The 14,243-nt window shown below is 44.4% G+C and overlaps 2 protein-coding genes across 3 annotated transcripts; one reads left to right on the forward strand and one right to left on the reverse strand.

Moving 5' to 3' along the window:
- Nucleotides 1–15: 15 nt before the first annotated feature.
- LOC118509932 (probable aminoacyl tRNA synthase complex-interacting multifunctional protein 2) lies at nucleotides 16–1,829 on the forward strand. 2 transcript variants are annotated; one of them, XM_036051263.1, is made up of 4 exons: nucleotides 16–166; nucleotides 601–786; nucleotides 858–1,095; nucleotides 1,169–1,829. In XM_036051263.1, exons 1-4 carry the CDS (start codon nucleotides 164–166, stop codon nucleotides 1,546–1,548), a joined length of 807 nt encoding a protein of 268 aa, XP_035907156.1. In that variant the 5' UTR covers nucleotides 16–163; the 3' UTR covers nucleotides 1,549–1,829. The 2 variants fall into 2 exon arrangements, with proteins under 2 accessions (XP_035907156.1, XP_035907155.1); XM_036051262.1 differs by having other exon boundaries at nucleotides 29–457.
- On the reverse strand, nucleotides 1,676–12,669 carry LOC118509930 (protein singed wings 2). The gene is made up of 4 exons (XM_036051259.1): nucleotides 12,015–12,669; nucleotides 3,268–3,833; nucleotides 2,574–3,061; nucleotides 1,676–2,491 (listed from the first exon to the last, which is right to left on the reverse strand). The coding sequence occupies exons 1-4, from the start codon at nucleotides 12,182–12,184 to the stop codon at nucleotides 2,102–2,104; spliced, it is 1,614 nt and encodes a 537-aa protein (XP_035907152.1). The 5' UTR covers nucleotides 12,185–12,669; the 3' UTR covers nucleotides 1,676–2,101.
- Nucleotides 12,670–14,243: the final 1,574 nt, after the last annotated feature.

Genomic DNA, 14,243 nt, shown 5'->3' on the forward strand with positions numbered 1-14,243 from the left:
TGACAGTTCGACACCAGTTTGACAGTTGTCAAATGTTGACATTCGCCTTTTGGTTTGCATCAGCAGCACGCATGTGGCGGAAAGTATGAGAAAAACTAGCTCGAAGTGAAATACCATACTAAAAACAACAGTTTTCTCCACCATTTCGTTGGTTTTGCGTGCTATGGTAATTGTCTGACGGCGTATAGGCGAATAGGGCATAGAACCGTGAACCGTCCTCTGTACTGACATCCCGGAAACCGCGATAAAAACTAAAGAAAGTGTTGCTAAAATGTATCATCTCAAGCCGGTGATGAACCAGAATGTCGTGTGTGAAGTTCCTACCTGCATGTACACCCTGAAGCCGGTCTCTACGTTTTCGTTCGATCCAAAAGCTTTTACCGATAGCAACACTGGACTGTCCGGCGGTACCGGAGTCGATCCGATGTCGATCGAAATTGATAATTTACTGCAAAAGGTTTCGTAGCATGTTTAATTCATCATTCGTTCGAAAGAATGCTTCTTTGCTCTATCATTCCACCCCTTTTCTCCCTGTCATAAGACGCACTGGTGCTGCTCTAGGTTTATTTTTACCTTTCTCGGTGTTGTTTCTTATTGCAGGCCGAAAACGACGAGTTAAGAATGTTGGCGGAACGACAGCAACGTGTGTTGCAGCAGCTGGCCGAACTGAAGAATGAAATCCTCGCTTTGCGTACCGAACTGAAGCTCAACGCTAAAGCACCTTCGGTCCCACAGGCGACCACTCCGCTAAAGTCGAGGTCCGAACTGAAGGCAGAACCGATCAATGTAAGTGTTCGAATCCGGATTGTTTTTTGTACGATTCGATGATTAAACTTTTTTTTTGTGTTGTTTTGCAGCTTACCTGTCTGCAGGATTTCGTGGTAAATGCTAGCCCCGAATACGTTCCGTACAGTTTGCTGGCGTTAAAAAATCTGTGGAAAGATCGTCTCAATTTACACGTAGAATGCTTTACTCATTCGACCGTACCGAAGTTGAGTGAGGAGGCGCTAAAATTCCAAACTGCCATTACGAACAGTACAGCGACGGGTGCCTCCAACCTACCTCAGATCAAAGTGACGCTTATATGGAAAAATGGTGAGTGTTTTAAAATGCACGCTATGAGGAATGTGTATTTTAATATATGTTTTTCCCGCGCATTTCCATCCAGTTGGAGCGTACACCGAAATGATCACATCGCCCACATCGTACGTACCGATCTGTGGCGAGGTAAACATCCTGCGCTACCTGTCCCGCTGTGGTCCGAGCGAGTTTAACTACGAACTGCAGGACAACGTGGACGAGGTTGACTCCATCCTGGACGCGTGCTATCTGTTGCTTAACAAGCAAAACGTTAAGCAGCGCCAGCAGACGCTGCGGACGCTTGGGTCGAAGCTGGGCAGAGCGGCAGGTTTCGGTGGTGCTGAAATGTCGCTGTGCGATATTGCGTTTACCAGCGCAGTAAAGCAGGTGCAGCGGTCCGTGGCGAAGGATATCAACCCGAACATGGCCAAGTGCATGGGACGTGTGGCGACAGTGGTGGGCCTGTAGGGGGGAAAAAACCTCCGATGCTGGAATTCGTCCTCGTGTGTTCGTGAGTGTTGATCTCCCTTACTTTGATATTTATTCAATATTCGCATTTTCCGTGCTTTGGGTTGCTTTTATTTTTTGTTTTTCGGGAGGTAGACAGCTCTCGGAAGAGCGGCTCAAATAAAAATAGGAGGGTATGCCTAAAAGGCCGCCGACGACAATAGCAGCAACAGCAATCGTAATAAAGTAACAATTTTTATTTTTGAAACGTTTCATCCACAAACATTCAAAAAGCTACGAACTAAAAAGCTAATCTACTTTACTTAAGTATAAGTATGGGAAATGTGAGAATCAATTCGAGCTTACAATTACAATTACAGTCCCTGATTTGATTTGCTGCCTTTTTTCGAGCGGTTCGAGCTTTTGTTGTGGCTTTGGGCGCTTTGGATCGTTTTAAACGTAGATATCCGTAGATCGTTTACTATCACATTCATTTTCTTCGCTTTTACAACTACCTTAAGTACGACTGCCTGTTGTCCCACTGCGGCTGATACGAAACCACCCGGGGCAAATATCAGGGCATCTTCATTATTAACCACGGCAATTTACCGTACTTCCGGTAGTGATAGTAATCGTACGCCAGCTTCGTAAAGATGAGCACGATTAGCGAGGCAAAGATTATGCTGAGCGTATTGTAAAATGCCGCCGTGTTATGCTCCGACGGGCGGCAGATATCGTTCGGCGTTACCGTCAGCACCGGTAGATACTGCTTCCGGCCATCGTCGTCGTTGATGAAGTAGCAGGTGATGTTGCGCGAGTCCGCTACCAGCGATTCGTGTTTGCGTAGAAACCGCTGGAATCGTATCGCAAACCGGCATCCGCAGCGCCACGGATTGTTGGAAAGGTAGAGCTTCCCGACGCCCGGATTCCGCTCGATCGCGTGCTCCACACTGTACACGCGTATCTGAACGGGAAACCGAATAAAAGGGGGTCGAATGGGTGATTAGTTTTATTTGATTTTCTCCCTTGTACTTGGCATCGCTTACCCGATTCAGTCGGTTTCCCCGCAGGCTGAGGATACGGAAATTGTCCAACCATATCGTGTCCTCCAGGATGTCGATCGTCGTGATACGATTTTCATCCAGATAGATGTCCTGCACGCTTTGGTAGTGTTCGTTCGTCGTTAAGCTGTCCACCGATTGTAGCTTGTTGCGTGCTATGTGCAGTACGGTTGTGTTTCCCGGCAGGTACTGCGGCAGTTGGTAGAATCCACGATCACTGCAGTTTACCATGATCATGGGATGGAAGGACAGTCCGTTTTCGCTTAACCGCAGGTAGGACACGTGACAGCTACAGTTCCAGATTTCCTCATGCAGGCAACTTTCCCGAACCACGCGCTTGTATTCCATGGCGGTCATAACCGGACGTCCCGTGTACTTCCAGTCCTTGCACACCAGCGTCGGTTTGTCGACGTACTGGCGTGATTGTTCCTTCAGCAACCATATCATGTCGTTCGTGCAGTTCCACAGATTACCTGACGCAATAAAGGGGGGAAAATGGGGGTGTATTGATGACGAGCGATTTCCGCCTTTCGTGGGGGAAACAATTTCCCATCCGGTTTCGGAATTGTATTGATAATATCTCTTAGCAGGAATCGTACTTAACCCTCAATAAGAGGAAGAAAAGCTTAGTTCCATATCCGACACAGTATCTCTACGATGCTCCTTCCCGGAAACTTACCCTGCAGATACACCTCCACGTGTCCGCTCCGGAACCGGTACGGTTGTATTTGTTCTAGCTCATTTCCTCGTAGATTGAGCACCTGCAATCGCTCCAGTTCGTAGAATGCGTTCACACCGGTATGATTCAACCGTGTGCCGGTAATGTTAACCATCCGCAGGTACGGCAGGGCCGGGAAGTCGTGTGCCAACCGTTGCAGTACGCGCCCGGTTACGGCGAGCCGTTCGATACGCGGCACCAGCCGGCTCAGCACGAGCGGATCGAACGACCGAAGGGGCCAATCGCACAGTATCAGCCAACGGGTGAGATTAAATTTGCCGCCGGCCTGGAACCGTTTCGTTTCGATCCCCCGAAAGCAGACGGTACGGTTCGGTGGCGTAAAGTAGCACGCGGGCCGTGTACTGCTGGACGACGGTGCGCTGCCCGCCGGAGATACGGCCTGATGCTGGGATGGTGGTGGTGGCGCGGGCCTAAAAGCACACTCCCCGACGGCAACGTTCTCCACGACGAGATTCTGCAGGCTAAGCGGCAGCTGGGCGCTGACTGGGACGACCGTTAGCAGCGTGCTGGTTGTACGATAGTTGGCGAAAGTGGTGGTGATGGATGAGTTGGGTAGAATTTAAATTGGGGACAGTAGACAGTTTCAATTCAATGAATTTTAAGTGGGAATCGATGGGGGCGGGGAATCGATGGGGGTTTGTATGGTTTGTTGCATGATGATGATGAGTGTGCGGACAATTGCGTGTAACGAATTCGTGCGATGAATGTTGAAGACAATAAATGCTAAACAAGTGTCATAACAGGAGGCGTGAAGGTGGCAGAATTTTTTTCGGGATTGAATTGTAGGTCGGAGTTTCGGAAGGAATGCTATTATGCAGCTAGAGTGTTTGCCAGCTAGAGAGCTAGCGGGAAAGTTCTCACGGTACGTTGTTTTATTGCCATCATGAATGTTGGCATTACAATCATGTTTGGTTTGGAACCTGTGAAGAAATTGGAGTATTCCTTGTGCTTTTGAAACTGGATGATCTTCTTCTTTGGCACTATAACCTCGAAAGACTTTCATAGAAGGATATGGCTGAACAGATACCGAGGTCGTCGTCCTATTGGGCCTTTTCGTTTGAAGGGTCTAGTCGTTTAGTAGGGCGCCCCTCATCTACCAAGAGACCTCATAATCGTAGACCCGTTATCGACCAACCCGAGTAACGTAACGTAACGTAATCGTCCCTTCTACCAAGAGATCTTGTCGCCGAAACCCTAAAAACTTTAATAAGTAGCCTGGTAGATGTTCGCGGGATTCAAAAGATTCTTAGAGTCATTCCAGCGCCACTGACCTTCTCAAATTGCTACGAACTACTGATTTAAATAGTTTTAAGAGGGTTGATTGCTTTCTAAGACCTTATGGAATGGGAATTATTTTGCCATTTAAATCCACCCGAATTTGTGCCTTGCAGATGTTGCCTCATTGTTTTTGGTCGATCAATCATTTACTCGCGAAGAGCTTTTCTAGTCACTCATTTCAACACCTTAAGACGCCGAAAAAAAGTAGATTTGATTTTTTGCTGTTGGATGTTGGAAAATTGATGTTTGGATGGAAAATCAGCTTTAAATGCATTTATTCAAGAAAAAATAACCGAATATTGCACTATGGCAAGCGAAAAAAATAGCAATACGGCCAGGCCGTTTTTTATGAATAAAAAAAGAGAGAGAAAGGATACCTATGAAGCGAATATAATTGTGTGTAAACTGTTAAAATGATTACTCATGTAAATAGTCGCACGAATACGGATCGAAAGGAAGGCAAATGGCCGCGTGAATAAAAAAATCAAATTTATTTTTTCAAAACGTTTTTTTTCTCCTTATTTGAAGCTCTATTTGAAATAACAGTGCTCGATTGTGAAAAAAAAACTAAATACTCCCAATATTAATTGGATATTGAAACGCATCAAAGAACGAAATCGAAAAAGTGTTATATTTCCTCCCCAAAAAAAAATACAACTTTTAGGGGACCGACCCACCTTGCTATTGCCATAATACCTTTGTGTTTAGATTTTTTCCGATTTAATCGGACAAAAACTCGTCTCGATGTTTATTTAAAGCCCTTGATTGCACCTTGTTGTTTGGGAAGGTTGGGGTCGTCTCGCCCTTGCCAAGCTTTTCGCGGTCTGTTTTTGTTTGTCCTGGTTTCATCGAACAATCTCAATTCTTCGTCAATGGGGAAGCCCCAAATGGTTGAACAAATTTTATCATTAAGTTTTTTTTGAAGCTGCACACAACACCCAACCATTACAAAATGCGAATCATGATGAGGGAATGAGGCATTGCACCGGGTAGGGGCTCAACAAAAAAAAAAAAAAGTTCCCATTGTGCATGGGCTCTCTTGACTGAAATTTTATTTGGGATTGTTTTCTTGCGTAACTGAAATTCAATGCCATGTTTTTTATCCTGCTCACTTTGGAGGAACAGGATTTCTGACTAACGATCAGAGAAATCAGATAACGAAGGGTGCGGCACTGTTGGGCAGCGAGGTTGTGGTGTGATTATGCAAACACTACAAAGGAAAACACACAGAATCAAGAACAACGGAAACAACAAGTTTTGGGATAATTCCTTTGGGGGAGAAGATGATGACTGACCTTTTTTGCGGAAAGGGACTTTTGATGAACGAAATGAAAAAAAAAAATGGAAAAATGGCGTTACTTCATCAATAGGGAAGGTGATCAATAAATCCGAGACGAATGAGGTGAAATTTTATTGATTCTCTTTCCGTAAGTCATCGATCCGGGTTTGTCACCGGATGGAGAATGGCCTCCGGGAAGCTCGAAATCCCATTGCTAATGGAGCTGATGATTATGAGTCGTACATTGTTGGAAATCGGTCCGTACAGTACATTGTTGGGGCGGTCCGGTGGCAGATGCGACAGGGGCGCCGGTCTTCACACGGCAGGGCCGGGGTTCAAATCTCATCCTGACTACTTTGCTACGGGTAAAATGAAGACACAGAAAGCCAGAAACGGCAGGCCGAGACCTCTCGAGGTTGTAGTGCCAGGGAAGAAGAAGAAGAAGATTGTTGGAAATCAAACGGAAAACCATTGTCCCAAAGAAACAGTGTTGTACACTTCAGTTGCAACTGGTTCAAGTAAAAAATTTAATGTCGTAATAAAGCGAAGAACTGGGGGAAAAGAAACTACGATTACACTTACGATATGATAAGCATTTCTGGAAGTAGTGACAATACGACATCCATCGGTCCGTCATTATTATTAAAAAATAAAATAATTTCTGAAAGTACAGGCTTTGGCACAAACTTTTCTCACTACGGGGGAACGGTCCGGATGGGATTTAAACCACTGTCCTGCCGTATGAAGACTGGTGCCGTTGGCGCCTCTACCACCAGCACCCCTCTCAATTAGTATCTAAATATTAGAAACTTAATTTGTTTGGAGGAAACCTCCATCGATTTCGATAAAATTCTTGCATCGTTGTGCTGACCATTTTTTTTCTATTTTTATTATAAATTTTTCTTTTTGCAAAATTCACAAATACTGTTATTTATAATTAAATAACCCAATTGAAAGGTAGTACTGAACGTCGATTAAATTCGCGGTTCAGCTGTTTCCATAAGCGGCACATAATAAATAGTACTTCTTTCTTCCTAGGCACTACAGCGCTGCGTACAGGCAAAGCCGGTCTGGATAGGATTTGAACCCCTGTCCTGCCGTGTGATGATCGACGCCGTTATCGCCTCGGCCACCGGTCCGCCCGTTATATGCATTTTATAATACTGTAATTCCCTTACATTAAGCATTCAATCATTCAAAAGCATTTAAGTGACCCTTTATTGCAAGTTCATTGCTCTTCTAGACGTAATTTTATTGTTTGTGTCTTGCAAGCATGCAATCGCAATTTTTGTTTTAAGTGACTCTCGTTATGGCATAGCCAGATAGGAGGAAATTTATACGACCTTTTTTTGCTATTCTGTAATTAGAAGCGAGCTTCCGGAAGTCCTTGGGGTGATGCGATACGCGTTGGTCCGAAAACAAATAGCATACTTCCAGGCATTATGACACCGGACTGGTAAACATTTTCGGTTATATGATTATCATAATATCACAATAGACTGGCAAGTGGCACATTATGACACACTATTACGCGGTAAAAGATTGAGAGAATAGTTATAATGCTAAAGAATAATGACTGATTTTAGAATATTTCCGATTGGTAGATTTAGTTCTTTGTAACAAACTCTTCCCGCAAACGGTAATTTGTTGGGACGTTTGCAGTGTGTAGCAGACGCTGACAGTATGATGGCTCTACGGACTGTCCGGAGTGGATGGCACGTTTAAAAAGACGCATTGCATACCTTCAGGCGTTATGAAACGGGATTCAAAAGCAGATCAAAAGAAACTGTTAAGGTAAATGTTACGCTGTTAGATAGAGAAGAAAAGTATGACTGAAAGAATAAATACTAATTTTGAAGTACTTCCAATTCTGTAGTGCAGATTCAGGCAGTGCAAAATCATCCCTTTTTCATCTAGCACTTTAAGAGCTTTTCATTAGAGACGTTTCACCGGCTGCGGGATCCCACCTTCACTGCGGGGATACTTCATAATTAAATGTCAGCCAGAAAAGGTTGGGATTTTGGTGACACCGATGAGTTGGGTATTTTCGATCAGTCTGCCAACAATTTGTTCTATCGTCGCTTCTTAATGGTTCAAGCGTCCTCTTAAGTGTCCTTTCAATAATGATGGACCCGTCGAATAAACGGGCAAATAATATATCCAAAGGTGTCATATAAAATCCCGACTGCGGATAAAGCTCCGTAGTCCAACAAAGGTCAGTCGGTCAGTGCCAAGACGAAGGTAACCGTTTTGGGGCGGAAATCAGGGAACCACTATTCATGAGCACCACATTTATTGATCCATGATGAGGAGACCTTCCGATTTCCACGAAAAAAAATCCATGACGCTAGCTTTCAACAACCGAAATAATGTGGTTACCTCCTTGTAGTTGCGTCCGCCTGCTGCTTCTCTTTTGTGGTTGATGATTGAATTATTGTTTGATTGGATGTAAGAAAGGGTAATTCCATGTAAAAACCTGGCGCAGGACACAAGATGAATGAGGTGGTAATTCGCACAATTTCTCTCTCCATCCTTTAAGCTATACTAATAGTGTAGTGAATAGAAAGACAGTGAAAGCCGTCGGGACAGAACGAGGAAACCCAAGATTCTTTGCCAAACCGTCTCAACCATAGACGATATGGATATGAGTTTGAAGAAGCATTTAAAAAAAGAAGCACAATATTAGCTGAACTAGCCTTTGCTTACCATACTCTTCTGTCCGCTGTCTGCATTCGGATTATCCCTATCCCCTTTTTTTACATCTCGTTACATCTCGTGTCTCTACACGCAGAGCGAACCTGCTACCCATTTTTCCTGTTTGCGACTAGGTATGGAATGGTATTGTGCATATTTCGCCCGTTCGCCTTTTCGAGTGGAGCGAAGCGCAAGGAATCATCCGGGCGGTGTAAGCGAGTGCTCTTGTAACGCTATGCCGAACTTTAAACATATCAACCCGCCCCCTCCCCAGATTGTGTCGTCTTTTTTGAGCTGAACGCAAACCTTCCCAGTAGCCGTGATTAACTTTTCAAAATCTTGGGACCGTGATGAGGGGGTGGGACAGAAGGCTGAACAGCCGAGTAATCGGGACTTTGCCAGAAGGATCTTTCGGCGAAACTTCCCACAACATTGCCCCAAACTTGTGCTACGTACCGAGCACGGAAGTTCACGGGCGTTTAAATGCCAGGCACAGACAGGGGCCAAATCCAAGCGAGCGTTCTGGTGGTGAGAAGCTGTGGGTTTGTTGCTGTGAACGGTTGTGATTAGTTCCGGTTGAAAATTTACGTTATCTTAAATGTACTACTGTCTTTGGTTTGTCCCAACCAGCAGGTTTGGTGTTGCGACGGATCGCGGCCAGCAAACTTTTGATCTGAACTTTTGAAAGGGTCCTTATGGACTGGATTCGTTGTCTAGCTACGGTGGGACGTTCCATTTATTGGTCGTTAAGGATTGGGAAAAATAAGAGATTCAAATCATCTGTTCAGCAGTACCCTCTACTTCTCTCTTCTTGGCCGAACGACCTCTTAGGTCTGGCTTACTAGACTTAATGATACCACGTAGTTGGGTAAGGGGGGTACGTTCCGTATGAGATTTGAACGCCGGCTTTGCCGTATGAAGACCGGATCGCCCCTCAAGCACGACGGTCGACTATAATTGGCGACGAAAGTGCTCGTACGCAGAGTGTTGTCACCCTGTTTTCACACAAGGCCCGAGCATGTATTTACCGACGGTTTGGGTAAATAATTGTACCTGCCGTTGGGTTTTGTGTTTACTTTGAAATTAGTAAATTAAATCACAGACTCGCGTACGTATACAGATGCATAGTACAGAGAGAGCTTTTCGTTACTCTAGACAGGTCATGAGTAACAGTTGAGGAAAGGCAAGAGATGTGATTACTGTACTGGTTAACATCCTTAGCTACTGACGACGAATATGTAGTCCAATGGAGTGGAAAAAGGAGAGCCAACATTCTAGCTTCTTTGGATTGATTTGCTTTGAGTTTGATAGTGAGTCCTCCATACTAGAAAGGGTGAATCCAGATGGGATCTTCTTCTGCGTCTTACGTCGCTTCACAATCTCGAGAGGTCTCGGGCTGCCATTCCTGGCTTCCTGTGACTTGATTTTACCCGTAGCTATATAGTCACAGTCCTGCGTTTCTGGAAGGTGATCTGAATGAGATTTGAACTTCAAATCCCAGCCCTACCTAGGCGTCTCTGCCACTAGTCCCTTAATTTCCATTTAGCCCAGTTTAGTTGAAGGCCTCAGTATGTATGATGCGAAGTACATACAGCTCGGTGAAAGTTGCAAATTGTAATATTTCTTCCCGTACTTGTAGGCTGGCGAGTGACGCTACTCATCAGATAATTGTGTTATCTGTCACCGTTGGCTGCTGGTTCCGAGCGTAAACCCTTTCGTTTCACTACAATGTTCAATCAGGCACGTGGTTTTGCAAAGCTTGTTCATTATGCTGCGGGTTTTTAAATTGCATCGACTGATTGTAATAATTCGAATCCATTTTAACCATTTCAAGTTGTGGGATATTAATATCTACCCAGCTGGATATTAATTACGTTCGCCATGAGTACTCTCTTCCTGAACTTTAATTCAAACCATTAGATTTTAGGGCGTTCAGTTTCTTTAGCCCGCTACCCTAAGTACGGTGTAACCTTTTTGAATTTACGCTTGGCTGTATTGGATCCGATAAGCTTAAATAGATAAGTTTCTGAGTATTTCTTGTAGAAAAGGCAACTTTTAATACTAATTTATTTTTAAGAATAAACTGGCTGTAATATACAGTCAAAATGGTTTCCTGGACAAGTTTAATGCTTTAAACTAAGGTTCTAAGAAATCCATTGAGATGGTCTATAGATGCTAAGCAGAATTTGAGGAGTAAATTCTTCTTCTGCTTCTTCTTTCTTGTCACTAGAACCTCGAGAGGTCTCGGCCTGCTATTTCTGGCTTTCTGTGACTTGATTTTACCGGTGCTGCCTAGGCTGAGGCAAGGTTCCTGGTGGGATTTGAACCCCTGTCCTGTCATGTGAAGACCGGCGAACCCCAGATAGTTAATTCTAACCGCACAGTATTTTAATCTTGTGAAGGACATTGCAGAATTTGGTATAATTATCGCAAAATTTATAGCATAAGATGCGCAAGGTTCATTAGGCTAGGCATGTCATGAAAAATCTACCAAACGGTTCACCTCATACATTTATTAAAAGGTTCTTCTGTAAACCTACAGGAATCATGGTAGGAAAAAAGGGTTAAAAGGAAAAAAAGAATTAGCACCATATGCAATGGATCGGTAAAACCCTTGGACATAGTTTTTTTATTGACGCAGAACCCTCCCAGCATCCCGAGCAGTTCTTTCTTGTTATCCAGTGATACAGTGAGCACGATTCAAATTTCAAAACGTGTACCTTTTTGGATCGGATTCAGAACATGAGGTAAAACAACACCAAAAAGCTTTCGCAAATAAGCTCACACAGTAAATACCCGTGTGTGAGTGTGTGTGTGTGTGTGTGTGTGAGGGTCAACAAAAATACATCACTTTTGTCTGGTTTCTGTTTGTGGCTTTTTTATCTGTGGCACCATCATCTGCTACAGGTGACGCGACACTGCCATTCTCTGCCCTGACACCCGTATCACAAATTAGCGCCTCCAAAAATATTCCATACTCACTAACAGCTACCTTAAACATGGGAATTCTCAAACGAGCACCTTACCCGAACGCAGCGTAGTGTGCCAGTCGGGTAGGAGATAGCTCGTTCACGTCCAAAGGTAGCATATGCATATGCAATCGACTGCTCGTTGCTTCCGAATCTCGGGATACGAGTCCGTGACATAGATATCTCGCCGCAAGGGATGCAGAAGATGAGTACCAATCTGCACCTCGGATGGCCATTACTACGTGTATACCCTTCGGCGGCGGCGGTGGATGCAGACTTTATTCCCTGGCCCTGCCCGTCCGGGCGCATTTATATCAAGAACTCATGCGTGTGGTGACGCTTTGGGCGAAGCTTAACCGGTTTTTCCATCTCCAGGGAGATGATGTGCGTTACAAGATGGGGCGATGCTAGTGTGTGGCGTGTCCCCCGCACATGGGATTTTTATTTGGGATTAAAATTATACTTACAAAACAAGCATCACCAGTGGGCCAGATATGGTGGTGGCACGGTCGTCGTTGTTGGTTGGTTGGCCGGTAATCCCGGTGTCCGATAGTGAGGACACATTACACACGAACCGGACAGCGGTAGATGATAAGCTGTCAGGCGGAGTAGCACGCGTTGGAGTGTCGGTTGCCATCGCAACGAGATGAATCCGTTAAATTTGAGAGGTTTTTTAAAGTAAAAAAAATGGCCTCCAAAAACCCAAGGGATGATTTTGTGGTTAAAGATCTTTTTCGCACGTCATTCCTGCATGTCGGTTGCTGGTGGAACGGCACTTGTTGAACACATGCCGATCAGCTGATCGGTATCTGTGCTATAATTGGCATAGGTCTGTTTTTCGCTTCTTTCTAGTTACCGAACTCACTGCAAGGCGGCGGTACACACATCGATGAGCACAAGTGTTCTGGAGTGCTCTGGGGAGGGTGGGCTACTATTTTCAGCACGGCTTCTTTATAAGGTCAATACCCATAATACAACAGCTAGTACTTGTGGCTCTTAAAACATGTAAACTTGCACACACACACACACACACGCACACGAGAGTAAGCTTGATCTTGAGGACGTGATCCGAACCGTCCGAACGTGACGCGCTCCGAACCGCGACTGATAAAATTTGCGCGTGATAAAACCTCGTCTCGGGCGGCGGGCTCAAGGTTTTGTTTTTATTTGAAATGTGCGTGCCGTTCGTGCCATCGTCGGCTTTTTGGCACTCCACTGCGAAGCGTTGTCGTGTGCTCTCTCTCTCTCGTTCGGTTGTCTCTTTGCTCTGACTCTCTTTACTATTCCTGAGATGGTATGGCTGTGGGGTAAAATATAAGGGAAGAAATGTATATACAAAGCTATAGTTGTGAAGGATGCTGGCCGTCTGCTGTCGTCGTCCGCTGCTGTTAGTAAGGCATCCTTTTTTGTAGTGTCGGATGTTTGGGATGTTGTTGTCAATGTCCCCCGCATTTTTTTAATTCCTTTTTGATAGATTGGTGGACAGTAGCCGCCTACAAGGAAAAGCGATCTCAATCGTCTGGGTCGGGGTCCTGCTCCCTACGTCGGGGTTCATATCTGATTACGAAGCCAAATAGGAGATCAATTTCGCTGCTATCCTTATTTGCATGCGAAAAACATGTGTCCGGAACACATCCGCCATATCCATGCTTGCTCTGAACATATGCATTTACATATGCCATATAATGGAGGCGCATTGTCTTTGACGCGACTACACGATTGCATGATAAATATGGGGTTTTGGTATAGAAATTGAGCTTCCTCTCCCAATCAATTGGTTTTCTTTTCTGACGATACTTCGGCAGCTTCTTCCTCTTCGATCTGACTAACTTGTTGATCGGTCGCCACTTGCTGTGACGGTCGTGTCTTTAAAAGGTGCTAATTGTTTCGTGCCGTATGGCCATCTGGGTGAAGTTGTTGTGCTGGTTAGTGTCAATTAATATGAGCGTCTCGTGACCTCATACGATCAGAGAACAGAGTTTTGATAGATGTTTGAGGTCTCCGTATTTTTGGTAGGCAAGCTGGACTTGGTTAATTAGATTCAATTTAAATAAACTGACGTCCATTGGCCCTGTAAGTGATGGCAGTAATCTATGGATTAAAAATAATAGACTAGTTTTGGGGAGGTTTGGTAAAATAGTACTACTAAAGATTACTCAATTCACATTACAATTTATCGTTTATGGATTAGTTTACTACCAATTACTCAGCAGCAACTAAGAAACAACCTTAAACACCCCTTAAGGGGATGGCTTTAGAGGAGTTGGACCTTATTCATTTAGAAGATAAAAATGTATGTTCCCAGTACTTCTAGTTCTTTTGAGGCCATAAGGCCTTTAGGCCTTAACGGGTACTTGGTCCTCCTGTTCTCGATCACAGAATGATTGGCAAAGGTCCTCCGATATTTTCCATGACCATCATCAGCTGCTTATTTGGATAGAGGGACCGACTGCTCAGAAGTGGATGTGTATTTGCAATCTTTCTTTGTACGGACGAATACTCTCTGGCGCTTGGGTATTGCATGATAAAGTCTCCAGATTATCCGCTGATCATAACTTCACACTCATCAGATGTTTTTGCCCCTCTCTAGAAGGCTGTAGATGTTGAATAAATTCGTATTAGTCATTATTTCCTCCATTTTCTAAATTTTTTCGCGATATTTAGATATTTATTAGAAAGCGTTAGAAAAAATTTCT

Source organism: Anopheles stephensi, chromosome 3 (assembly GCF_013141755.1).
Source record: "Anopheles stephensi strain Indian chromosome 3, UCI_ANSTEP_V1.0, whole genome shotgun sequence".
Classification (NCBI taxonomy): domain Eukaryota; kingdom Metazoa; phylum Arthropoda; class Insecta; order Diptera; family Culicidae; genus Anopheles; species Anopheles stephensi.